At 43.7% G+C, this 27,501-nt stretch overlaps 1 protein-coding gene across 4 annotated transcripts in view; it reads left to right on the forward strand.

Annotated features, from left to right (window-relative positions):
* EXD3 (exonuclease 3'-5' domain containing 3) overlaps positions 1-27,501 on the forward strand; it is a 290,758-nt gene that overhangs the window by 81,387 nt on the left and 181,870 nt on the right. For 2 of the 4 annotated variants that reach the window (XM_040606942.1, XM_040606939.1), the window contains exons 4-6: positions 12,541-12,605; positions 16,755-16,925; positions 18,187-18,354. In XM_040606942.1, coding sequence (XP_040462876.1) covers positions 12,541-12,605; positions 16,755-16,925; positions 18,187-18,354 — 404 coding nt within the window. The remainder of the gene's footprint in view (positions 1-12,540; positions 12,606-16,754; positions 16,926-18,186; positions 18,355-27,501) is intronic. The other 2 variants (XM_040606943.1, XM_040606941.1) reach the window with 1 other exon arrangement.

Raw genomic sequence — 27,501 nt, forward strand, 5'->3', positions numbered from 1 at the left:
GAGTTCCCCATTTTATTCTGGGCAATGTTAGTTTTCCTCACCTTTGCAGGACTGATAGGCTTGAAAGAAGAAATTGTTAGTTTTCTGGAGTTCTGTTTTAGATGTTTTTAAACTCCTGAATTTCCATTTCCATGAAAGTGCCGTTAACTTAGTGTAGGGACATTAACTTGTGCCACGGCTATGACGGATCCCTTCGGTTCCTGGGCTTGCGGAGGCTTGATAAGGCAGCCCCACCACCCAGCAGTGGGATGTGAGAAATGGCTCATTCCACAGCAATGAGTGTTAGTGCTTCTGGGAGCGTGGTGACTCGCCCCTTACCCTTCCCTTCTCAACACTGAAGCGTTTTATGGGAACGAAACCCATTGCTCTTTATCACTGAAAAAAATATTTGGAGCTGTTGGCTAAAGTAAATAAAAATAGCTTCGATGCATTTCTGGAGGAAAAGAATACAGTATGATGAAATGGTGTTTTTGCTTAAATAGGTTGAACACAGGAATACAAACCGTGGTTTTGGCAAGATGGGGATCTGCCGAGCTCAGTCTCTTCAGTCACCTCTCTGGCTGTGTCTGGTGGTGAAGATGTAGGGAGAGGGTGTAAAAAAACCAGAAGTGAATGAGGGAGTGCACTGCTGTCCTCCCCTCCGGTGTGTGCCCCGACTCCCATCAGTCCACAACTCTGAGATGTCCTGTGCCAGAGACTGTACTGTCATCTTGGTGCTTGATCACTCTTGCTATTGACATTATAGCCCAGCTAGCAGATGAGAAAGCCATTAAAAGTATTGCCAAATGCTTGCAAAAGGTTTGTGATTGTTACATTCTTAGGCTTTTATTTGGATTAATTTGGATTGCATTAGCTGCCTAGAAAGCAGCTTCTTCGTGTTATATGTAGAACTGAGACTTGGGTAAAAATAGGTATGCTAATTGTCAAGACAGGTTGTATTGAACATATCCAAAAATGACTTCTTGTTGTTTGAGGTGGTCACCCACATGTGTGTTCAGACTGGCAGTGTGAGACACTCTCCTTTGCCGCTGTGCAAGGGGCAGGGATGTTTCTGCTCCTGAGAATGGGTCATCTCAGGCACTATGCGAGGATGTTTCTGAGCTGGGTAACTTCGTGGGTAGGCCTCATTTTTATTTCTTTCGTTGGCACCAGATCTAAAGGGCATCTTCTGCTCACGTACTGTGTGCAGTGCCTAGGTGTTCTTGCTTGGGTGTCTGTGTGTACAGAGTGGGAGAGGAATGTGAGTGGCCCTTGGGGCTGATATGGTGGTGGGGGGGGAGGAAGGTCCTTGTGTGAAGTACCGAGGTGGAGGCGTGCTGAGCCTGCCTGCCTTACGCTGCAGTGTCTGGTAAGCAACTCTTCTTTCTCTTCATTGACAAGAAGCACTAAGAAAATAAGAGGAAAATGTTATTGGCTGTTCTGCTCAGACAAGCAAGCCTTTCCTTTTAATGAGAGTGCATTTTGTTTGATCTGTGTTTTTTGGGGGGGGAAATGATGAATTTTAGCCATTATGAAAACAAAAGCCATGGTTATTTGTAAGGATTGTTTTATAAGAAGCATATGTGTGCTTTATTATTCTTTTGCTTGAAGTGTGGGGATTGTTTTCAGTTGGGAGGTTGCATTAGAAAGAATGTGAACTTCTGACTCACTGAGAAATAGAGCATGTATTAGCGAAATTGTGAGGTTTCCTATTATGTTTTCATAACTCAAATTTCTCAGAATAGAAGGGATTTCTTTTGCCCTTAGTTAAAGAATGACTTTTACTGCCATTGAGAAAGACTGGATTTTTTGTCTAGAAAAACTTGTATTGCTTTCAATAAACTTTTACTCTACCCACTATTCCTCATTTCCCTTTCTCCTCTCCAGCATGGCAGTTCCTTTTTCTTGGTTTTATGCCTGTACAGCTTATTCTCTAAATTTGACTTTTCAGTAACGATGTAGTTGGCAGTGTAGACCGAGGTATGGCTTAACATAGTGATCCCAGGAAGGGGTGGACTCAGCTAATGGCATCTGAGGAATTCCAGGTTTTCTGTAGAAGAATCAAACGAGAAGCATGAAATCAGCATTGAAGGCATAACCAAATACTTTGTGATAAGCTTTTGCAAGAATGTTGGAGAAAATACAATTATTAGAGCTAACCCTGCGATGCAGTATTGCATGTTGTCACATTAATAGTGTAGATCAAAACCAGATGCTACAGCTCGGGAATTGCTGGCCAGTACCTTGCCATCCTACATGCAAGGTACATAATTGAATTAGACGTTTCTGTTAAATCAGATCTGTCTGAAAGATGGTGAAGTACCACTAGAAGATAAGCTTCTAGATACTGACTTTCCCACTAAAGTGAAGCAAAATATTTCCTGCTGATTGAAGTAACTGTCCCATTTGAATTGAAATGAAGCTTTTCCCCCTGCTTTTTATACAGGCAGAGAACTGGGGTGGGGGGGTTGTTTTGGGTTGGCCTGACTTTTACATCTGGCCTATGAGCCAAAACATAAATTGGTTCTGCAGTTCCAAGTATTGCCTGGACCACCTGATGGCAGAGTTTTAGGTGATGTGAACACCTTTGTTTCAGTAACAATTTCAGCCATAGGGTAAACTCATCTGCTGTGAAGAGACTGCAGGGGGAACCCAGCCATGGCCAGCAGGAGTAACGACTGTTACATCAGGCCATCACAGGGCTCGGAGAGATGTATCAGAACAGTCACAACTGGTCAATGAATGGAGAAATAAGGAACCATTCATGGGTAAATGAGGATTGTGGCTACAGAAAACGAGCTGATGTTCATAATCAGGTGATTACAAGTGAGGAACTTACTGGGTTTGGGGATATTTTTCACCACCTCTTTTCTCCCTCCTGTTTGATGCAGATACTTCCCCTGGCTGCATTAATGCAGAAGGTAGATCTGAATGTGTGAATAAAGAACTGGAGGAACAAGTAATAAATGCTTTTCCTTTGGCAAACCTAGACTCACAGACCTCCCAAAAGGCTAAATCTTTAATGTTAAAATTACAGGGGAGGTGTGTGGTGTATGGAGTTTTTAAGACTGTGGTAGCTGTATGTGGTTACTTCCCTTCTGAGATCTGAAGCGTTCTGTGCGGTGGAGTTCAAAGCTCTGTCGATTAGAAAGCTGTAGCTAAAATTGGAAACTGAGCCAAAGGCTGGAGTGAGCCAGACATACCTTATAAAGGGCCCTCTCTGTCTTGTTGCTTCATTTCCTTGTTGTTTGTATTCAGCTGAACCCACATAGTTACACATTCTAAAAGCATATTTATCTTTTGTGGGAGACACAGTTAAGGAATTGGTAGCTGGGATGGTGAGTGAGTTTTGGAGCCCTGGAAGTTGTGCCAGAGCAGAGCAATTTATTGCTTCTGAAATGAAATAGTTTTGTGACATCTGATCCTCTTGTAAATTTTGCAATGGAGGATTCGGTGGTAGGATGTAATTAACATTTAAATTGATCAGGCTCTTAATGGCAGCATTCCTCTGCCTGTCTGCAAACACTGCTACCTGAGACATTCCCCTGGGAGCCTGTAGCTCTGGGGTGCTCTTACTCTGAGTGGGAGCCTCGTCACTGCAGTCAGTGGAGATTGGGATGAATCACTGAGTAATTACTCCTTAGTCATAGTGTTCTTGGAAGTGAATTGGTATCATTCCTGGAAATATCTGTTTTTCCTAAGACACAGACTCTGCCATGAGAAACTATTAAAAAACCTTTGACCCCCTTGGTGCAGGTGCATCTGAAACAGGAGTGGACACTGGTGGGTGAAAATGCTCCCCATCCCCAAGACATGCTAGTTTACATTTAAAAGTAACATGCAAGGGTGGAGAAGAATGCATTAGAAGTTCATCCTGGTCATGGTGTTACTGGAATGTGAATGATATCCCTGAAAAAATCAGTCTCCCTTAAGACAACTGTAGACAATTTAACTGATAACGACAAGATATCTAAGACCCACAGACTGCCTTGGTTGATGTGAACTTGCAGATCTGTTCAGCAGATGACGTGGAAACTTGTTGGATAATTGATGCGCAGGGTGCACTGCCTGCACAGGTCCGTGCTCACTTCCCTGTCCCTAAGAGCACATTTGCTGGGCGCTAATTTGGGGAGAAGTCCTGCAGGCATTGGGCCCCACGTGCTCCAGCAGCATCCACGGACACTCACTCACACTTGCCAAGTGTGAGGCAGCCCCGCAGCCATGGCTTAGGGGTGGGGTGGACCCAGACCTCACTGAGACAACGTGTTTTGGCGTGTGGAGGTGTCGGGGTGGGGGGAATGCAGGGCAGACACAGAAGCAGCGAAAGGGTTGCTAAACCCCTTGCTTTGGTACTGGTCTTCCTACTATAGTTCCTAAGTAGTTGGGCACCTTCTTGGCTACTTGCCAGGTTGTTTGCTTTTTGACCCCATGGGGAAGACTGCATTTTTATTTATCTCTTCTCTCCACTCCCAGTTATAACTTACTTGGTACAGTGCCATCTCTATTAAGCAAAACCCTTTGTGACTTTTATATTCAGACAGTGAACTGAAGGAGAACAGGGAAAAACTGACCTTGGCTTTGCAGAAAACAGTGGCTGTCTCAGCTGTACTCCTGTGTCAGCATGGATGCAAAGCAAGCAGAGGTTGCATTTCATTGAGGGAGAAGTAGGAAATACAATCCTTGGCACTGTTTGCAAAAATACAGGGAAATTACAGCAATGCCATTAAATGTCATTAAGAACACGTGTTCTCAATAAGAAATAGAGAATGGTTTGGTACAAGGGGTATGGAGCAGCAATACTGAGAAACCCACTTCTCAGGATATTGCATCTATCGAGTTCTAACCAGCTAAAAAAAAACGCATCCCACCTCTGTTTTTTGCAGCTTCTGGTGCACTAATTACCCTTTACTCTTCCACTGAAGCCAAGGAAGGCACATTAGCCTTGCTGCAAGGTTATGTTTTAACTGGATGCACCTACAATGCAAACACAAGTTACTCCAAAAAATACAGAAATAAGCAAGAAGCTGCCCAAAGTTCCCAGTCCTGGGGAAGATGCTTGGTAGGGATGCTCTGGGGTGGTGGGTGGTCTCTCGTCAGCTGAATTTCTAACTGTTTTCAAAGAGGTTTTCCCCTTTCAAGCATAGGTTTGTTGGAGTCCTCAGGCTTGGCGGAGGGTTAAGCATCTCTTGAAGGCGAGTCTTCAGCATGGGACAGGGATGTTGTGCCAGGACAAAACACCGTTGCAATAGTGTTTTTCTAATCGTTTTAAAAAAAAAAAAAGATTAATTTGTATCATACATGCTTCGATTGTTGACTGTTAATTCTAGAATGTATGACATCTTTACACATGGTTATGTAGCATGTTATGTATCTCTCCTCAGACCCTGGGATGAATCAAAGTAAGAACAAATTACTGAAAAAGCCTCCTACAAAGCAAAAGAAGAACGGTACTGCCATGCCACACCAGCTAATACACACGTATTCATGTATACATGCTTTTTCTGAAGTCCTCCTACTTTTTTTAAAATAGTACAGCACTTTACCTTTTGCTTCTTTATTGTATCATCTACTTCCTCTTTTTTTTTTTTTTAATTACAACCCAGGATTTTACAATACTTATTGCATCGGATATTCTAAAGTTTTTTGTCTTTTTAAATGTCATTTCACATTGCTAGGAGAAATTCCATATGGCATCATTTTCTCAAGCTCAAAAATACTTAAACGAAATTGGAAGGTTTATTTATGTCACATGTGCTCATTAAAAGTAAGCACAGCAAGAAAACCTAGAAGGTGTAAAAATCTGTGAGTTTCTATGGAGAAATTGTATATCTTTTTAATTAAATCAGCTTGTTCTTAGGGATTCAAAACTTGTCACTGGAAAATATATCTATTCATTTTTTGCATCATCACAGCGATATTATTTCTGTTTGCTATCAGCCTTCTGTCCTACAAAATCAGCACACACTTGGTGTGAACTACAGACACTTCTTGAAAAAAAAATGAGACAAAGTAGGTTTTGGTAAGAGACTATGATTAATTCTTACATAGCATACTGTTTGTTGGTTTTCAGATGTAATTTAAATTATGCAGCGTTGGGTGTATCCATTATTCTGCTGAAATATGAGCTGGCTGAATGACTCTGCTCCCCTACACACCCCCACTTTGTGCATTGCCAGTGCATTTATGTATTTTAGGTTTTAAGTGCAAATGGGCTAGCTGCACTTATGGTGACATTGAAATATCTATAATCTTTATTTTCCTTTCAGAAAAATATGTCAAAGGCTTGTTGAGAATAACAAGAGTTTTCCACATAGGACAGATTTCAGGGATTTATTTGGGCACAGGGCACACAAAACAATAGGAAAAATTCACGGGTTGTTTACTAGGCGGGTTGGATTTGGATTTGTTATATATTCCATTAAACATTTATTAACATCCTGTTAATTTGCAAGTATAAGCTGTCTGCCTAAAGAAGACTTAACCATTAGCATTTTGTTCTTGACCTTTTCTGTCCATCAATTTCAGCTGTAATTGACTAGCTGGTGGATGTGATCCTGCATTTCAGTCACATTAACCTCCTTTTTTGGGATTGCTTTTTTTTTTTTTTTTTTTTTTTTTTTTTTTTGCGTTCTGTATCATTTAATTAGTTGACTGTAATTCTTCCAGGTCTCGGGCCATGGGGTGTTCAGTGGCTTTTGACACAAAGAAAAAGTGTTGAGAGATTTTTTTTCATTGGTAAATTCCTCCTCTGGGGTTGGATGTCTTGCTTTCCCCATGCGAGACACACAAGGAGCCTCAGTCAGAAAGTGGGTTTCTCTTGCCAGGGTGTTTCAGCAGAACCAGTGAATAATGCTGCAGAATTTTGCAAGGATGCAATAGCAAAACCACTGCTTTACCTCACCAGCCCACAGGCACTGCTTTTGTTGTGATCACAGCAGGTTTTGAGTGATGTATGCACAAAGGAAAAGGAGAGAATGAACAGAAAGTAGTTTATGGCTTTCCTCAAGGGCACTTTTCTAACTCAAAAATATAAGTCTTGTGGTTTATATGGTTTTGAAATGTAACCACAGTTATTGAAAACTGGAGAACATTTGATTTACCATCTCCTCCAATTTTGGTACCAGATTCGGGGCAGAGGAAATTTGTTTTCAGAATGAAAAATATTGAAAGGAAATATACTAATGTCAAGATTTTTAAAACAGCAACATACTATTTGGAGAAACTGTCAGATGAAGAAATCGAGGTTGGTTGTGTCTTGATGGAGTGGGTGCAGATGTGTCTTTTTGAGATCTCCACCAAAATGCTATAACTTGTTTCGGTGAAGCTTTGCCAGGTATTGTGTAGTCTACAACTGCCTTTTTTTGAGCTGTGGAGGATCAGTGTCAGACTGAGCTCTTTCTTTTTGAGCTTGATCTAGGAACTGAATGGGATCAGTGGCCTGAGACGTGTCTTGGCCTCTCCAGCGTGGTAGACCTGGCCATCCTTGGCTGCTCACAGCTGGGACCAGGGAGCTGAGGCTCTCCTACTTGCCACACTGGGTTTTTACACTGTTTTACATGGCCTCATCCTTGTTTGTTTTGCTCATTGAACAAGCCTTTCTTACAGCTGGATACCTCTTCAGTATGTAGGAGTTTCTGCAAAACTGATCTTTTTTTTAGAAGTGGATATTCTGGGTGTTCTTGGTGTGACATATGAAGGCATTTTTCTGGCCCCTGTGACCTATCCTTGCTTTTGCAGGCATTATTCTGTCACTGGTTTAATACGTGTGTCTTAGTAATTGCTGCTTCTTGCTCCTACTGCAGTGTCTGGAGGTCACTCTGGAATTTTCCTGTTCTTGTCCTCAGAGTTGAGCCCAGATGCACTTGTGGTTCAGTTATGACTATTTGGTTTTCAGTTGCTTTGCTTTGTTCTTACTTCTCTTGTATTTCTTCCTCTCTCCCTTTTGTGTTGAGCCATCGTCTGCTCTCCAGATTTGTTCTGGAAACCTTGAGAAACTCCTTGTAAGGTCCTGTCCTTTTTCCTTGGATATCGTGGCATTAGCTTCCTGCCGCTTCTCTGGTTCCTTTTTGAATGTGGATGAGCAGGAACCTATTTGGTATTTCAATGGAAACATAACAGTACTGTTGCTGCTTTATTATCCATGCCAAAGACACTTTTTTTTCACTCTTTAGGGGTGCCAGGAGAACCATGAGAAAAGCCAGTGCCCCAGAGAGGTCTTGCAGGAGGAAGAAAAGATGTTCATTTCTTTCAGGAGCTAAAATGATGTGGACCTTCACATTTACATCTCCTGTCCTAGCTGGAGAGGAGCTAGATACAATAGCTCAAATCCAATGTGAACCACAGCGTCTTTTTGCTCTGGTGGGACTAGCAAAAGCATACTGTTTCCTTGTCTTGTTTATGTTTGGCTCTAGGAGTGACTGCTTGTGGGTTATTTTGCTATGTTTAGCCTCTGGCTATGTTTCATTCTTAGATACTTAAAAGATTTTGCGAGGTAAGGGAGGAAACAGCACTGTTCTGACACCAGCGTACTGCAGTTAATGTTTCACAGAATCACAGCATGGTCAGGATTGGAAGGAACCTCTGGAGACCACCTAGTCCACCCCCTGCTGAAGCAGGTTCTCCTCGAGCAGGCTGCACAGTCACATCCAGGTGGGGTCTGAATGTCCCCAGAGAAGGAGACCCCACAGCCTCTGGGCAGCCTGTGCCAGTGTTCGGTCACCCTCAATATAAAGAATTTTTTCCTCAGATGGAAATCCCTGTGTTGCAGTTTGTGCCTGTTGCCCCCGTCCTGTCGCTGGGCACTGCTGAAAAGAGCCTGGTCCCGTCCTCTGGACACTTGCCCTTAAGATGCTTGTAGACATGGGTAAGATCCCTCTCAGCCTTCCCTCCTCCAGGCTAAACAGGCCAGCGCTCTCAGCCCTTCCTAGTCAGGGAGATGCTCCAGTCCCCTCATCATCCTCACAGCCTCCGCTGGAACCCCCAGTGGTTCCCTGTCTCTCTTGACCTGGGGAGCCCAGAACCGGACCCAGCACTCCAGATGCAGCCCCACCAGGGCTGAGCAGGGGGGAGATCACCTCCCTCCACCTGCTGGCCACGCTCCTCCTCATGCACCAGGCTCCCACTGGCCTTCTCGGCCACGAGGGCACACTGCTGGCCCACGGGCAACGTGCTGCACCGGCGCTCCCGGGTCCTTCCCCGCAGAGCTGCCCCCCAGCAGACCAGCCCCCGGCTGTGCTGGTGTGTGGGGCTGCCCCTCCCCAGGGGCAGGACCCTGCACTTGCCTTCGCTGAACCGCATTAGGTTCCCTCCGCCGACCCTCCAGCCTGTCCGGGTCTGGCTGAACGGCAGCGCAGCCTCGGGGGGACCAGCCGCTCCTCCCAGTTCTGTTTCATCAGCGAACTTGCCGAAGGCGCGCGCTGTCCCTTCACCCAGGTCACTGATGAATGAGCCGAACAGGACAGGACCCAGCACTGACCGCTGGGAACCCCGCGGGCTGCAGGCCTCCAGCCAGGCTCTGCGCCGCCGCTCACAGCCCTCCGAGCTCTGCCCTTCAGCCAGCTCTCAGCCCGCCTCGCTGCCGCGCACCTAACCCACTGCCCGAGCTCACCCGTGAGGGCGTTATGGGAGAGAGCGCCAAAAGCCTCGCCAAGGTCAAGGTAGACAACATCCACCACTCTCCCCTCACCTACCTAGCCAGTCATTCCATCGGAAGTCTGTTAGGTTGGTCAATCATGGTTTCTCCTTGGTGAATCCATGCTGACTATTCCTGATAACCTTCTCCTCCACATGCTTGGAGATGACCTCCAGGATGAGCTGTTCCATCACCTTTCCAGGGATGGAGGTGAGGCTGACGGGCCCATAGTTTTCTGGGTTCTCCTTCTTGCCCTTTTTGAAGACTGGAGTGACACTGGCTTTCCTCCAGTCCTCTGGTGCCTCTCTTGTTCTCCGTGACCTTTCAGTGATGATGGAGAGTGGCTTAGCAATGACATCTGCCAGCTCCCTCAGCACTCGGGGGTACATCCCATCAGGGCCCATGGATTTGTGGGCGTCAGATTTGCTTGAATGATCTCCAACATGATCTTCCTTGACCAAGGGAAAGTCTTCCTTTCTCCAGACTTGCTCTCTTGCCCCAGGGTCTGGGAAACCTGAGGGCCAGCCATGGGAATAAAGACTGACACAAAGGCAGCATTCAGTAACTTCACCTTCTCTGTGTCCTTCATCACCAGAGCTCCCACCTCATTCAGCAGCTGGCCTGCTTTTTCACTAGCCATCCTTTTCCTACCGATGTGCTTGAAGCAGCAAAACACTTCCAGTGTTTTCTCCCCTTGTTCCATCCCTGTTCTGGAGAATTGAGTGGGAATTGCCTCTTTCTTGTGCACAGACTGCATGGAGAGCAAAACCATTTGGTCAGGTCACCAGAAGGTGGGTGGTTGCCCTCCTCGTGGTCGCCCTTCTCCTGCCCCAGCAGTTCGGCCCTGGCCTGGCTGCCCAACAGCGGGGCTCGGCAGCGCCGAGGTTATGGGTTATGGGTGCGTTTCCTGCCACGGTTTGGGGAGGGGGAAGGTTGTTTCCTACTTACCCATGCTTGCACGATGGCATGCTGGCAACATGCTGCGTCGTTTAAAATGACTGGAGACAGTTTTTATGCGTCTATGTATTGAAAACAGGGCGAGATCAGATTTCGGTTACAGGGAGGTAAGGTAGGAAAAAGTCATGTAAGAAAAGGGCTTGTTTTGTTTATTGATTGAGGTTTAGAAAGCTTTTTAACAAGTTGAATTATTGGCTGTATCTGGAGTGAAACACTGCTTTCCTAACTGCTCTCATTTCCTGTATCATTCTGTCTTGTTCACTGCATTAATTACAGTTCAGATTTACAGTGTATTTGGTTACACACTGGGTTACATTCTAATTTTTTTCCTCTGTGTGTGTATAAATTTCTTTGGGAGTCAAGCCAAGAGGAGAGTGTGTATATATGCACGCGCACACACATGGGCTGAATTTGACTGTTAGTTGCTAATTTTGTGGGGAGTAGGGATCTGGATTTTCTTCTGTTTTGTTATAAAAAGAGACTTCTCTTTTTCCGAAGGAGAAGCGGTAGCTGAGAACAGCCAGTGTTTGGAGAGTTCAAGATTTCAGAACAACCAGAGATGAGAGAAAATGTTATCTTAGGAATTGTAAATGCGGCGCGTTTAATTTGGCTGGTGTTTCCCAGAGGTTAGTGGATAATGGGAATACTACCATTCTTTTGGCTCAACCAGTAATCAGCTTGCTACTTAAAATATATCATAAATGTAGTATTTTGGAGTTTAGTTGGATGAGGTAGAACTTTTCACAGTTGAAGTAGCTTTTTGTGACCTGAAATATGAAGTGAGATGGGATACTAAGCAAGAAATCTAGCCGTTGGAAATGAGCTTATTTAGGAACTGTAGAACACAGAAGGTGATTGAGGGGATGTTTCCTTTTCAGTTCAACATTTTTCTTTTGGCTTTATAAAAACATAAGAGGGGGTGCACTAAATATGAGGAGTGTTTTTGGAGAACTCATTCAGATTTTTAAAGTCATTCTTCATGTTTAAACTGCTGATGCGGTAGAAGATTTTCATTCAGAATATTCTGAGTCATGGTTTAATAAGTAAATGATTGCAAATTATACAGAATCAGATAACAAAAATGTTACTGCTTTAAAAATGAAATATTCCTAAACATTTGGTTCAGAAATACTGGGATGATGAATAATACTGATATGATAAATGATAATAGATACAAAATAACAACTGACTGCAAGTTCTCAAATAACTAGGTGAAAAGTGAAATAACCCAAATAACCTCCTTTTGAAATGTTTGATCACCCTTCTTTCTTAGCCTTGCCACTAACCGCAGCAGCATGTCATCTTTCCTCTTCCTCAGGTGATCTTGCCTGAATCACGTCAGAGCCCTGCCTGCTTCCATGCCCGTGTGGCTGGCCCGGCACAGGCAGGCTCGGCTCTCCAGCACACAAAGGCTGCCCTGCGCCTGCCAGGCAAAGAGAGGCTGATCTTCCCATAAATTCACTCACCCGTGCCTTCCATCCACAGGTTGCGATGACGTTAACACTTTGGAGCCATTTCATTAAACATTAGTGTGTTGATAATCCTTTCCAACCTGTGCAAGATGCTTACTCTTCTAGGACCATTTTGTTTTAATATTAAAAAGGGGAAGAGGGGGGGGGGACGGGACTGGTGAGGATGTATTTGGTGTGTAGCAGCAGCATGATTTAGTTGTAAATGCACCAATACAGCTTTTCAGTATTTGAGCCCATGTGGGTGTTTAGTTAAAGCCATGCATGGATGATGTCTGTTATTTTGTTAGGATTTCAGAGTGAGGGATTTTAGCACTTTAATCCTGACTGACAGTTGGAAGGTTGGTGGTTTCAAACACACTGGCATGGGGTAGCTGATTTCTCTGCAGTGAAACAATGCACCAGTGTGTCTAGGCTGCCTATACAGAGCCAATAAATCTGTTTTGTTTTGTTTTTCTCCCCTCTTTTCTCTCTTTCCCTCTCTCTCTTTTCCCCCTCCTCCAGGCCAGGACCCACTTCTATTGCTGAAAACCCTTCAGCTTCTCTGGACAAAGAAAGAGATGAAGAAGGTAAGGCTGAGCCTCCCCTCCACGCTGCAGTTAATAACTGCATGCAGAGCATGTCCAGACGCAGAACGCTTAGGTCAGACCTGCAATTCTTCATGATTGCTTTCAGTTCCAACATGCACGGGAAGAGCCTATGTATTTGCAGCAAGAAGTGGAAAGAAAAGGTAGCTCTGTGTGATGTGAAGCAGCTCAGGGGCTCGTATAAAAGAGCTGAAGTTTACAGGACTGAGTTACGGGGGGGGGGGGGGGGAAATCAAAGTTGCTTTTGTTTTCTTTTAAGCACTTTTTTTGTCCATTAAATGGAGGATCTTTGGGGGAGGGGGAAGAATATTTCTAGTAGCTGAAAAATGAGGGTTGAAGTCAGTAGAAAAGTGCTCTTTGCCAAGTGGAATGATATCAAAGCCTTCATATTAAAAGTATTTTTACTATTTTTTTCTGATTTGGTTTGGTTTTGCCTTTTAGAGTGGTGAATGCAATTTACACTGCCTGTCTAAAATTGGTGCTATATTTTTATACAGCACCCTATGGACTCTACATGGAGATTTCTCATAGGGAATAAAATATACTTCGTCTAAATTTGGGGGCTTGAAAACTAACAAAAACACTAGATGCATCAGCTTAGTGGTGAGTTTCCCATGTTTAACTCTGCATTGTTCAGGCAGGTTCATAGCCCAGATGCTTTTCTAAAAGACCTGAAACCCTGCAGTTTACCACACAGCCACGTGGAATGTGTCCTGTGTGAGATGACTGGCGTGGCTGAGTACCTTGGTGTATGTGCTCCATCCTAGGTGGCTAGAGTGTTTAGTCATTGTCCTTGTCTGCTGCACTTAAGACTTTCCATTGCTGATAGTCTGTGGTTCCCAGCCAGAATAATGAAACAACTGGAAACACCGTGTGAGAGGTGCCTTTCCAAATGGTCAGTCACCGACAAAGACTTGAGCTCAGCAACTCTGAAGCCTTGAGCTTTCTATCACGTTTTGTTAGAGTTGGAGGAAAAAAATATTATTTGTTAGGTCTTGAGGGCAGTTAATCCCACAAAACAACAGTACAAAAGAGTAATCATCAAAATCTCTGTACTGTGTACCCTGGGATGTGTGTGAATTGTGAAAAAAAAATAGTCTGAAAAAGACAGAGCCGCCCATGGACGTGTCCTTGGGCAGAGAGCACTGCAGCTTTCCTGCTGAGGGTGGAAAAGATTGAGGATCCCCGTGAGTCACACTTGCAGCTCTGCTTATTCAGTTTGTTTCTGGAATGGTCATCCCACTGAGTGGTGTGGTTTTGCAGAGCGTACAGGCTGCAGCCCCTCAGGCCCACCCTTCGGGCAGCGCCACGTGGCTGCAGGGACAGGCAGAAGCATGTTTATGAACCTGGAGGGTGTGTTCCTGAACCACGAGGAAAGCCTTTCTAGAGAGATGAGGAGGGCTGTGGTGGGACCAGGTGGTGGCACAGCAGCAGCTGCCTTTAAGGTGGGGAGCACTGCATGAATATCCCCAATGGTTTCTGACACGTGCTCGTCACGCTGTCACTGTGGTGGGCTAATCCATGCTCAGGGCATCGCCACCCTTCAGACATACAGTACACCCACAGCAAGTGTAGACGCTTTTTCAGGGTCAGCTGCTCCTTGCCCTCTGTGTGTAATGCGAGGTGTGTGGTGCTGCGGCTTCCATCCAACGGTCCAGTTCAAATAAATGAGGGAAGCTAACTTAAATACGACTCAATCTGCTCCACTGACATTTAAATGGCAGGGTGCTGCTTTGCCTCTCGCTGTGTGTCAATGTAAGTCAATACTGTATATTAACTAGTGTAAATCAGCTCGTTGGTCCCAAATCAGTGACCATGAGCAGAAGGAGGGTATCTGTCCCGGGTGTGACTTTGGTCCTGGAACATCCGTGTAAGACGTGGTCATTTCCTACATAGGAAAGACAGCTTTGGAACAACCAAGAAGCATCAGCAGACAGCCCTGAGCTGTTTAACTAGAAATAAGGGACCAAAACTGAATGAAAGAGTACGTAGTTTGAGCATCAGCAGAATTTTCCTATTCCCATGATCTGTCAGGCTGTAGAAATCCCCCAAGGAGCATACCCTGCCATGGGAATCAATTGAAATGGAAATGGCAATTACATGTTGAGAGGAATCCTTCTCTGGCACAGACAGCCAAGTAGCACAGCACTCTTTCCTTTCTGATTTAGGTGTCTCATGCCTTTTTTTTTTCTTGTTTTATCCCCCCCAAACTCTACACCCCGTAGTTGAAGTCTCCAGATTGCTAGGAAGTTTTGAAGGCGGCTTTTCCCCTGCTCGTCAAAGTCTAACTGTTATGAAGTCAAGACTCAGTCTAGAGAACAACAGTTGGTGCTCCTAGCAGTTGTGTCAGTGTTTGGAGAAGCTCTGGTGTGAAAGCAGGTTTAAGGTCTCGCAGGACCTAGTGTCTGCTGGAGCCCATTCTGCCAAAGCCCGGGCTCTGACTCCAGCCCAAGGAGGACCTGAGCAGAATGGTGAAAGCTCTTGTTCAGTCTAAATTTGCTGAAGTGGGGCTTTGTCGGCAGGGCGGGAGGGGCAGAAAAAAAGAAGAGAGGCCATTTATAAACAGTGCAGTTTAGTTGGCGAGTTGCTTTGTTTTCCTTTGGCTGTTGTGTTGGATATTTGTGGTTGGATAAGAGCTTGCCTTTTCCTTCTGCTGAATCTTGCAGTGGAGTTGGAGTCCTGTGTTTAATGTTGCAAATTCTTACCACGGGGAAAAATACTTACAGGGAGAAATCTGTTATCTAAAGTCACATCTTTGGTAGTCATCAGCTTTTTCATACTGCATTTGATAATCTAGTGAGAAAGAAACAGTTTCTGTTGTAAATGATAGGTTTTGTGGTTTTTCCAGACATGAAAGACACTATGGAAAATAACTGTCTTCCAGTAAATTTGTTGATGAATAAAAAAGAACAAATTCATTGGCAAATTTTCTGTAGATTTTCTTTTGTTTTCCATGTCGTTCTTCAAACTTTATGTTGTTTCCATTGGAAGCTACAACTGGGGCCATCATATACAGTAAATTACAAGTGTTGGCTGCAGGCAGGAATGAGCATCTTTTGGATTTTGCTTTTTTAGCCAGAAAAGAAAGGGAGCAGCTGCTCTTAGTGATTTCTTGTTTTCTGTCTCTGCTTTTGCCTTGCTGCACACCAGTACGTGTACCATGCAGTGAAAGGTCCTGTGTGGGTACTGAAGGATGCCACTTCTTCACCCTGCCAACCCTCCAAGCTCCTTGGAAACTACTTCTAATGTAAACATTATAAAGATATTGCTCAGTACTGCTAATTTATCACTTCTACCAGATGGGTAGTAAGTAGCCTATTAACATTCACAAAGTGAGTGTCCAGTTCCTTCACATTTCTAAACACATCACCCTGGGATTCCTAAGATTTATGGCATGGAGTTTTCCCATGTTCTGAGCCCCTTCGTACGGCCTTTAGGCTTGTGGAGGTGTGCAGTCCTTGATGTGCAGTGGCAGCAGGCGGTCAACAGAAAATACCCTGCTCAGGTAGGTATGGAGGAAAAAGAGTGTAGATCTGTAGCGTGGCAATCTGACAGAGTTTGAACTGTGGTATTTCTTGCTTTTTAATCTTGTGTGTAAAATCCAAACTATTTTGATGTTCCCAAATATTCCTGTTTTGGTGAGGAGCATTATGCCATCGTGGCTGAAGTGGCTATAAAGTCACATGTGAAAATGTGTGGTACACGAATGAGGAGGAGGGGTTTATATGCTTTATTACCTGTAGGTCTGTTAGAAGCTGAGTAGGTTTTTGAGCCCGGTTATCTACCTTCGTATTGCCATTTTCCTAATAAGACCCCTTGCTCCAGCTCACTTCTTTTCTTCCCCTCCCCCAAATCCCAAGCCCCTTTGTCTGCCCCACAGAACAACTTCTCTGTCTTTATGGGATAATTAGTGTGGACAATTGCTGCTTTTCCCATTGGGTTTGAGGTGCAGTGAGCCATGAAGGAATCTGTAATGACATGAAAAGTCACTGGAGGCGCGGATGGTGGCTGAATAGCAACAGTTACCTCTCTGAATAGATTAAATTAAAAAAAATAAAGCTTTGTGTTCAACTGGGGGAAGGGAGGATTCACTAATCTTTTTGTACATGACAATGTGGTTTTGTATCTCAGCAGCTCAAGGAAGAAATCAGGCGGGGCTTTGCAGGACTGGAGGACCCATTGGCAGGACTCCTGGACATGCTGGAGAGCAGCAGTGATTGGAAGGGGAAAGGGCATTCCCTCGGGTATTACATCACCACTGAGTTGCAGCTTTGGATAAAAGAGCATCCTGCTGTTCAACAGGTTAGAAAAAGAAAGAGCAAGAGAGCCTGGAGAAAGGAGAGGGCAATTGATTTAGATGTCCCTCAGGTGTTCCCAATTTCACTGTATTCTATAGTCCAGCATCTTCTCTGTAGTCTCGTACAACCATGGTGTGACAAGGTGTGAAATTTGAACTGAGGTGGTGTTGTCTGTTGTATGCTGGCCTGAAAATGAAATAATATTAGAAGCTGTGATGTGAGAGCTCCGTTTCCCCTTCCAAGCTGGGATTTCCATCTTTCCAGATCAAACCACTTTCGATCAAGCGTTGATCTTGCAGCAGCCTTTGCCAGGCTGGAGGCTTTCCCACTGGAACTTGCATCCCTGCTGTCAGGATAAAACCAATTGCAGTAATCTACTCTGCATATTCTTCCAGTTCTGCAAATAGAAGCCAGTTACTGTACGATTGCTTAACTCCTGCCATATGGCGGGGAGCTTTTATCATCGGGAATGCAGAAAATGGTAACAGTATGACTTTTCAGCAGCTGAATGATTAGCTTTGTAACGTTGGGTCATCAGATTCTACATCCTAATATTTACCATTCCTTATGTCTTCATATATTCTGACCTACTGAGATTTTATCTTTTTTGTATGCTTTTGCCTCTGAACTGCGAGATACTTCTATAGTTGTGCTGTTTCATGTCCCGTTTTTTCCAAATGGCTCTTTTTAGATATTGAGCTCTGCCATTACAGTATCTGCAAAGTGCAGTGAAGCGCTACTGGCACTGAAGTTCCTGTGTCAAACAATCATGTAGGAACACAAGGATTAATACTTCTGTGTATCTTTTGAGGATGCTTTTGCTTTTCCTCCCCTTCTTGTATGCAGGGGTGAACCTGGGAATGAAAACTGAATACTTTTGCCTGATAGGTGAGACTCCCTTGAGGGGAGTTGCCGAATTCAAAAATTTTCTGCTGGGAACTAGAGGGGAGAATTTCTAAATAGCTCTGTTAGTAAAAGAGGGAATTTTTCCAGTTTCATATTTTACATTTGCACAAGGCCATATGCCTTTTCCAGAATTATCCCGCAAACATTTAGTGTTTTTAAATTGGATGCTGTTAAAAAAATGTGTATCATATTGTTCTGATTTCTGTTTGCAGACTCCATGGGGAAATTGGAGAATCCCTTCTCAAGGAATTGGCTTATTCCACTGTTTAAACAAGCTGCATTTTCAACTGCCATTGAATTGCAGCCATCTTTACTAAATCTGTGTTTGATTTTTTTTTTTTATTTTGGTTTTTTATTAGTCTGGCATCAAGCTGAAGAAGCTGCAGGCCCGTGTACTTGGAATACTAGCCCAGTGCCCAGCTAATCTTCTTGACCCTCTGATTAGCATTTACCAGCTCCATACAGCAGACCGGAACTATTTGCTTGGACATGTCAGTCATCTTTATCACAAGGGCGATTACAAAGAGGTGGGTCATGTCTTTCAAATAAATTTACCTACCCAGCTCTCTAGTTCTCTTTAATATCTGTGTCCTGTTTTGGATGCATTTCAATGTGAATTCTGTTTCATCCCAGCAGCTGCACACTGTGAATGGTACAGCTTAGCATGGTCTTCCCATGTACATGAGTAAGCTGTGTTCAACCTCATTTTTTCTAATGGCTGAGTACAGAATGCCAGCGAATCCTTCCTCCACCCCTTTTTTGACCTTTGAAAGTAATAGGTTAATAGGGTTTAATTTGGAGAATTTAAGGGGACGGTTGTGTTCTTTTTTGTTTTCCTTGTCCTTGGCAAGAAAAGAAGGGATTTTAGTAGTTGGTCATAGACCTGCTGTGCTATCTCCCATCTGCCTGCAGCGAGGAGGGGTTGGAAAATCTCTCTGTTCCCATGTGATTACCCTAACCAAAGGGTTCTCAGTTTGAGGAGTTTCAAAGCCTCTTTACCATTGAGGCTTATGTTCAAAATGTGTTACTACTCGTGTATTTGAGTCTGAGTGGCTGACACTGGCAGGAGTTCACCAAACCCAGAATTTGATAATCTTTTACTCTGTGGTTTAGAGTACTTGCAGCATGTCTGGCATCACCATGATGTCTTGGTAGCCTTGCAAGTGTTCTCATGAGCAAACTACAATACTGTTAATGCTTTTTATTTTGTTTTTCCTTCTTTAAAAGGCAAAAGACATAGGTTTGTTTTTCTCAGAGGAGGATGGTTCACTTTGATGGTGTAGAACAGCTTGATCTTGTTTAACAAATGAAAAAAATCAAATAGCATTTTTAAAATCCCATTCTTCAGTAAGGCCAAATTCCCAAGTGACATCGTGGAACTCCATTCTTGTTCATTTTGAATACTGAAACAAAGATATTTTATATTTGATTAGAAGTTCACAGGTAGCTGCTTGAAAGTTACTCTTTTGCTCAATAAGGTTTTGAACATGTTTGAAAATCCTAACAGGAACATAGTATTTGAATATATTCAAGTGTGATTTGTTGTTTTAAGTTCATGGCTCCGAAGTTATTTTTTGTTTTCATTAGAAATGCAGTTCTTTCTAGATCTGGTGTTGGAAAGCTCTGATTATTTTTTTTTTTCTGGAATTGTTTTTCTGTTCTTTTTTCCACAGAAAAGCTCATTTACTAGTCATTCCCCATGTGAAGAACAGGAAACCTCAACTGTTGCTCACCCTCAGCCATAACTTTCTTCTAGTTTTGTTTTGTTGCCAGAAGGATGAATAGAATTATCTTCAAGAATAACAGGAAGTCTTTTACTGCCCTTGGGGACTGATCATACCTAAGATCACAGCAACTAACACCAAAAACGTGGAACTAGGGCTCTGAGCACTTGTGGTGGGCTGTGGTGTGTCTGTCCTGCTCCTCGCCGTCTTTCAGATGGCTCAGTACCGCAGATTCACGTGTGAGATTTCGGGCTCTTCTGTCTCTCACCTGAAAGGGCTGAAACCCTTATAAATCCTTGCTGTGATTGCTTATTTTCTTGCTGTATATACAGTCAGACACCAGGCATTCGTTCTAGAGTGCACTGTTCCCTTTGCATGCTCTGATGCATTTCCTACTGCGTTGCATGAACCGTGGGGGTCCCCATGGGTTCAGGCTCCTTTCCCTCACAGGGCTTTTGGAGAAGATCTAGTCAGAAGATGAGATCCCCGAGATCTCAGATTTCTGAAGCCCATCGGGCCCTCCCGGTGCACCTTGTTTTAGCAGAGCTGGTCAAAAGCTGAGGCGGGTTGTGGCTGGCAGCGGCAGGACCCCACCGTGTGCTGTGCACAGGTGTGGTGTGTTCAGTGGAAGATGGTGCAGGTGGAGCTAATTTGCTTCTGATTTAGCATAAAAAGCAGTAGCTGTGGTGAGAAGGCACCTGCGAGGGAGCATGGCCAGTGAATGGCACTGGTGCTCCCGTCATGCAGAAGGGCGAGCTGATGCGGTGAGTCAAAGGAAAAAGCAGGGAGGTGTAAGTGGGTTTTGGAGGCATTTGGGGGTTTTCTCCATTCTTTTGTGAAGGGCACTGGCAGCTGCCGACGGAGTGTGGCGGCACAGGGCCTCGCAGGGCGCCCTGGAGCTGCGCTTGCCACCTCTGGGCGTGCTATTCACGGCACCCATGGTAGGCAGAGGCAGAAGGGTTTAACGTTGTCATTTCAGGTGAAATGTGGCCACTTTGTCCCTTCCGCAGAAGCCCTCCAAGGCCACGGGCCATGGCTCAGCGCCGGCCTGGAGCTGGGCTGCCCCGGGCCGTGCTGGAGCCTGGCGGGGTGGCCGGGGGGGCAGCGCTGTGGGAAGGGCGATGGCGGCCGGTGGGGCCGGGACAATGGCGGGATTCAGCAGACCGGGGGTAATGCAGTGCGAGCGAGTCTGTGAGAGGCCCTGAATAGGCCAGGCTGTGCTTGAGAAGAATGAGGGGTAGGCAGAAGGCAAGCTAGTGTTTCATGGTCATCTTATGTTACACTTCAGCCTTTCAAAGAGTGTCTGGGGCTGCTTGAATGAACCTCTCTTGCACTGCGAATGCGGGAGCCTAAAGACAAAGGGGACTCTTGTCACTCGCAGGCCCCTTTCGGGAATAAAAGCCATTGTCACATGAACAGGGGCAGTCTGGCAGGCTGTGCATGCTTCAGTGCCCCATGATATCGCTAAGTCTCAGCAGAAATCACATTCAGGGCCCTGTCAGCTTTGATTAGCGGGGTCTCATGACTTAATGTGCTGCGATATTTCATGTCTAAGGGTGGCGGCTGTCTTTCTGTGGGATGAATGCCCTCTATTGTCCACTGAGTTATTTTATTTACATTTTTTTAAACAGCTTATAAAGGTAAAAAGATAGCTGTGCTTAAAGAAAAAAATCAAATTCCTTTGCTTCTGGATCAGTAGTGAGTGTTGCTTGGGTCAGATACAGTGAAACTTGTTTTCACAGTCAGCATCAAAGTTCTTGTCTTGTTTAACAGCTTTATAGTAAATTCTGAACAGGTGGCAGTGGAGCTGGGTTTAGGAAGGAAACAATAAATAATCTTTTTAGCCTCTGACAACCAGAAATATTCTTGGGCCTGAGAGACCTCCCACTCCAACTTCTCCGTATCAGTGACAAGCAGCATTTTTCTCCCCTTCATCGGTTTGGTTCTTAAACAAGAATATTGGACTAAGCTGTTGGTGGGACAGGGAGTATTTACTTTTTAAACAGTTTTTTTGGTTGTTGTCCATCCAGAGTTCTCTGTTTTCAAAACCTAAGTATATTTTTCTACTGCTGTAGTTTCATCCATTAATTTCTACAAATAAATGAAGGTTGATTCTGTATGTTAAGTTAATGTTTGATCTTTCAATTAAGATAATGTGGATTATCTTTTAAAATTCAGTTGTTAAAATTTGTCCTAAAACAACTTGGAGTACCCAGAGAAAAAGCTCTGTAGACACAGAATTCAAAGTTGAATTGACATTAGTAGTACAGAATTTATTTGCTAATTTGGTAGAAAGGGTGGTTGACTAAAAACTTAAAGGTATACAGATATGCTAAGGTGTAAAAATGTGTGCATTCAATGAGCAGCATGACCTTCAATTTTCAGTGTAATGATGTTTTGAACACTGATTCAAGGGTGTTACTGTTTGTACTCCTACTTCATACATGGTGCTTGAGTACACATGGTGTATTTTTGCAAATCTGTCAATACAGGTCAGTGTTAAGATTGATTGAGCCCATTAATGGGCATTCAGATTTTGGATTTCTTCACTCTGACTTTTTTGAGCTGTTCTCAGGACAGTGAAAATATCTCTGGTACTGCTTCTTTCTCCCATTCGCCACGTCAATTACAAAGGCTTGTTCAGCTCTTACTATGCCTTAAAGTGTGTGCATTTGCATTTCCTTGCTTCTTTTAAATTAAAAATACTAATTGATAAGAGAAACAAGGAAAACTCTCATGTGAGGACGATGTCAGTCTTGAGACCTTTTTCTTATTAACTTGATCTAGTGCTAAAGGATAACTTTAATGGCATGTTGCCTGCTAGATTCATGCCACTCCAGAACAGAGGTTGCCAACCTGTGGGCCATGGACCACTGCTGCCTGCTCCCAAACACCGTGTCTTCTTCAGCCACCTCTGTGGCTGTCTGGTGAAGTGGTTGGGAAGGACCTTGAGTGTTGCTGGGAAATAATAATTCAGATGATAGTATTCTGCTCCTACTACCAGCATTTCTGGGCTCTCATCAAGCAGGCAGGCTCTTGGAGAAGAGGTGCAAATGTACAGCAGATCTAGCCATACAGAGAGTCTGGATCTGGGGGATCTGGTGAAGGTGGGTGACTTCTGTGCGCAGGAAACCTGGGCAGTGCTCTGGAGGATCACTCCTTTGTGAGGAGGCATAAACCAGTTAAATAAAGCTGCTTTGAGTACCTGAGGAAGACAAATCATGGAAGCGTTTGTTTCCGTTCCCTCTTCCCTTCACCTGTACACATGGATATTCCAGCCTTGACGTTAACTCCTCTCCCTCTACCTCAGATTCTTTAGATATGAGTAGCCTGTCACTACTTCATTTTGACAGTCTTACTCCTTATAAAATATGTGGATGCTTTCTTGAAAGCAGACCCAGGAAATCTCATGTTTTCTCATTTCTAAAGATCTTCCTGAACACAGCTGTGTATATTGTATGCTCTGTAAGCAGGAGGTACAACATACATCAGCTAACCTGATGTCACATAATATGCAGTGATGCACTCTAAGAGTTTGAGTAAAGTTGATTAGCCACAGGTTTGAAATGAGTGATTCCAAAATACAAACAGATGTTCCCAATGATTAATACATGGTGTGCCTTTTACTCAGTTATTTCTACCATTATTATGTATCCAGGCTTTGATCACTGTGATTTTCTTAAGAGTTGACATTGGATCCTCCTCTGCAAAATCTCATTCTGTTGTTTGGTCTGTTCTATAGGTTTTCAGAAATTCCTTCACCGTTGGTTCAGAAATGCTACACTAAGTCAGACACAGGTTGTGTTGTCCCAACTTGCTTGCAGCAGAGCTAAGTAATGTAGGAGTCATCAGAAACTGTTTGTGTCGGTCCTGCATCATCACTCCAAGCAGTGCTATAGAAAAAGGTTGTTCCTCTGATGCTACCCCCACCGTGGGAAAATTGCCTAAATCGTCAGTGTAGACACCACCCAAGTGCACATGCCCTTGCAGATAAGATCTTATGTGGCTTCCTGCACTTCATACTGCATATGGAAAGAATAGTCATTTTTAGATGAGACAGAGCCGGTTGCATTTAAAACAAGTAGAGAGGATCAGGTATCGGTACAGGGTGCTCTGGGCTTGTGTGTTCGCTTCAAAACACTCCCCATTTTCCCATACTCTTGTTTTCACAATCGCATGGTTAGAAGAGTGGTGATCATGGCTTGGCCTGAACACGTCAGGTTTGGGTAACTTCCCCCATCCTATGGTCAATGCACCTACATGCATTTTAGATATAATTTAATGTAGTATTGCCCAGCTTTGAGTTCTTCCCCATCCTCATCCAATCCTCCTTTGCTATATTTTTGGGTGTTTGCCCTTGGGAAATAAGACTACTACAAAATGTCCAAATAAGATTTTTGCTTTCACTGTAATTAAATCAAAGAATGACCTAAAGTTCCCCAGGGATGATTAGAAGACTCACAAGCTTTGGTAGGATTTGAATCAGGCAGTGGGTCATCACCTTTTCTCCTGTACTGAGCAGTGGCTTTATCGGGTACCTGCCCCATATATGCTTGAGGGATGCAAGGCAAGAAAGGGACCAGCCTTTCCCGTATTTCTGTTATGATCTGGGGCAGGAGGGGTTTAGTACAGATTTAACACTTTTATGTGTTGCAATAATGCTAATTCTTTGCTGTTATTAGATTACATGCTAGAAACTCTCTATGAAATGTATTTTTGTGAAAAGGCTACTTGCATCGCCAGTCAAGACTGTACATGTTCTCGACAGTTTGATAGAGGGTAGGTAGACCCTGCTAAGCTGGCAATATCTTGGCGTTCACCACGGCATTTCCACGTTCCTGCATCGTAGCTAGGTTTTTTGCTCTCATTGATCAGCCAGTGAAGCCGGGGAGGTATGTACCGCTTAGGATTTTTGTTGCCATGCCTGATCATCTGAACAGAGATCTGCAGTCGGATTAACACGATTGCTAGCTTCCAGCTACCCTGGCTGGTCTTCCAGCACAGCTTGGAGAGTGCAACACTGCATATGGGGAAATGTGAGTTTCTTGGGTGGGGAGGGGGATTCTCACCATTTCAGATTTAGCAAAGTGTCTGCCTAATTAAAGTGTTTGTTTTCTAACTACAAAATGAGTCTGCAAATGAGGTGTTGCTTTTCTAGAGATTTTATCATCTATAAACAGACTGTTAAAAATAGGGTCATTTTACACAAAACTTGTTTGTGGAGTGAAACAATTCAAAACATGATAATAACAAAACAAAATCTTAAAATAGCTCGAAGTTGAGACCACAGACACAGCTGCCAAACACTTTCATCTTTATTACAGTTACTCATATCTTTTCTCTTATTATTCCTATTGTAAACACACAGATTTTATCTCGGTTGTCCTCACTAAGGCAGCCGCCAGCCCATGTAACTACACCCTGCAATCCAGGCTGGTGTTTGTTCCTAGGGCCCAGGTCATGCGTCTCCTTCCCCGTTCAGCCTGGCACATGGACGAAGCTGATGCCCTGCTGCTGCCCATGTTCCCCGCTGCTGGAAGCTTCTGCCAGCAGCACAATTTCTTTGCTCTGTCACCTGCTTTCACTGGGTGATGTTAAAATGACGTTGATGACCAGCTTGTGAGATTTGCTTGAAGTTCCTTGACCTGCAGCAGAGGTGGTGTGAGCTGGGTCTGCCACAGGTGGGCTTGGAAGACGGTGTCTCTCACACTTTGACTAAATGGATATTTGTTGCTCTGCACCCTTTCATACAGAGCAGAATACACATCCAGTGAAAGAGGAGAACTAACCTGACACAGCGCATGTTCATCTGATTAAGTCACCCATAGGTACAGTTAACAGAGATGGAGATAAAACTATGCCATTTAGATAACAGTTCTGCAATTAGGTTAATGTGAACATGCGTGTGAACATTAAAAAGCTATTAGGGAAACCATTGTGTGCTTGCATGTTAAAACTAACGGATTACTTGTTTAATAAAAAGTACCGATGAGATCAAATGCTGAAACAAGGTTCTGAGAATTGGAAGGTTTTTTGGTTTTGTTTGGAGATTTTGTTGTGTTTTTTTTTTTTAATTCAGCAAACTGACATGGCTGGGAGGAAAATAAAAGCAGCTGCCAAAGCTTTGGAAACCCAAAACTTTTTCAGGTCCAAAACAGAGGTAGCAATCTTTAACTTGTATGCGAGTTGAGAATAATTACTCAGCTTGAGTTTTGTGAAGTTAATCTGATAATTTGAGAGAACAGGTACTTTATGCTTGTGGAGCAGAGTAGAATATTAGCCTCTAAATAGGTGGAACAGTTAGAAGGTCTGGAGTAGGAGAGAGGTTTGGTTGAAGATTTAGCTGGGTTGAGAAATGATGATGTGCCTTTATATTCAGTATTTTGTTTGTAGCATACAGTCACTGCATTAATGTTAGCATCTGCTTTTGTCATTTAAAGCTCTGCTGTTAATTTCTCTTTCTGGGATGAAGCCCGGACTGTCAGTGTCCCAGTGTTTGTGTTAAAAAAACAAATGCACTCCCTCCCCCCTCCCTGCCTCCCACCCCAACCCAAATAAAAACAAATGGGTGGGGGAAGAAAAAAAAAAAAAAAAGGTTTCCCCAATGATATCTAGGTACCTCTATTTTCTCTGGACAATAAGACTGTACCATTAAAATTACATGATGTGTGATGGTCGTCTGCTTTTGTGCACTCAGTCTTCAATGCAGTGGATGAAATACGCGCATGAGTTTCCTCAAAGGTAATGTTCTCCATGGCTTCTGCTGCAAGAAGTGCTTGGATAAACTGTTAAGTTTAACCTGTGTTGCTTGGCTGAGTCTGCAGAACATGTGCTTCCAGTGATGAGTTAGGTTCGGGTGTCATTTGAATGCTGGGAGAGATCACAGAAATTATGTTTCAAGGTGTGCCTCTGCCCCCACTTAGGTTATTTTTCTAGTTACATTTTTCTGTAAAGGTTTCATGCAGGTGAAGTGTAATGATGAGGTTTGCATTTGCTTAGGCGGAGTGCCCATTTTTTACTGTATTATGTTTGTTTACATATTCTAACAAATAACATAGTTCTAAAGTGTAACTACTTTGACAAACAAATCTGTCATTTTCCTGATCTTTCTCTCAAAACAAAATCAGTCACAGAGAGCAGAGAAACCTGTTCAGCGTAAGAGCTTTTCCTCTAAGCCCTAATGCACTGTTTTTATCCTCATCTGAATAAATAGGCATTTGTGAACACAGCTGATTACGTACTCTGGCCTGTTGTTGCTTAGCATTACATGCATGCTGCAGTAGGGTCAGAGATGTCATGTTTTGAAATGCTGTTTACAACCCTTTCGGAAAATACAGCCTAACTTTGCAAAGTAATTAGAGGGACACTTCGTGTAAAACATCCTTGTTACCTAGTTCATAATTATGTCAGTACTAACACATAAAGGTGCCAGAAGGCTCCTTGCTCTTATTACTCTGTTTAATGGAACAATGTGCTATATTAAAGCAAGCCATTATACGCTTATTTTGTATTTGAGATCCAAGTATTCTCGCACGCTAGAGAAATTAGACACTATTAAGAGCTTAAAATCCTAATTAATTTATACGCCTCCCAAGCAATGCACAGTTAGATCTTAATATATTTCTGTAATCACCAAGCTGGGACAGGATAGACAGTGGCTGAACCAGTTCTTCTCGCAGTCTGAGTTATTGCCGTTCGCCATAGCGGAGTTTCCTCATCTGTAGAAGATACTGATTTGGAGTTAATTTGTGAATGTGGCAGGTCTTGGCTTATCAAAGATTTGTACATACCACAAAAAGTAAAAACACCGTTCTTACCATTTCTCTGATTGTGGTGAACCTTAGCACTTTCAGGGGTGTGGAGCTATGCAGAAATTCTAAAACTAAGACCTCTTCACAAAATGCAACCATTTTACAGAATTTAAGAGGCGCAGCAAGATGGATAAAGTTA

The sequence above is a fragment of the Falco naumanni genome, chromosome 9 (assembly GCF_017639655.2).
Source record: "Falco naumanni isolate bFalNau1 chromosome 9, bFalNau1.pat, whole genome shotgun sequence".
NCBI classification, from domain to species: Eukaryota; Metazoa; Chordata; class Aves; order Falconiformes; family Falconidae; genus Falco; species Falco naumanni.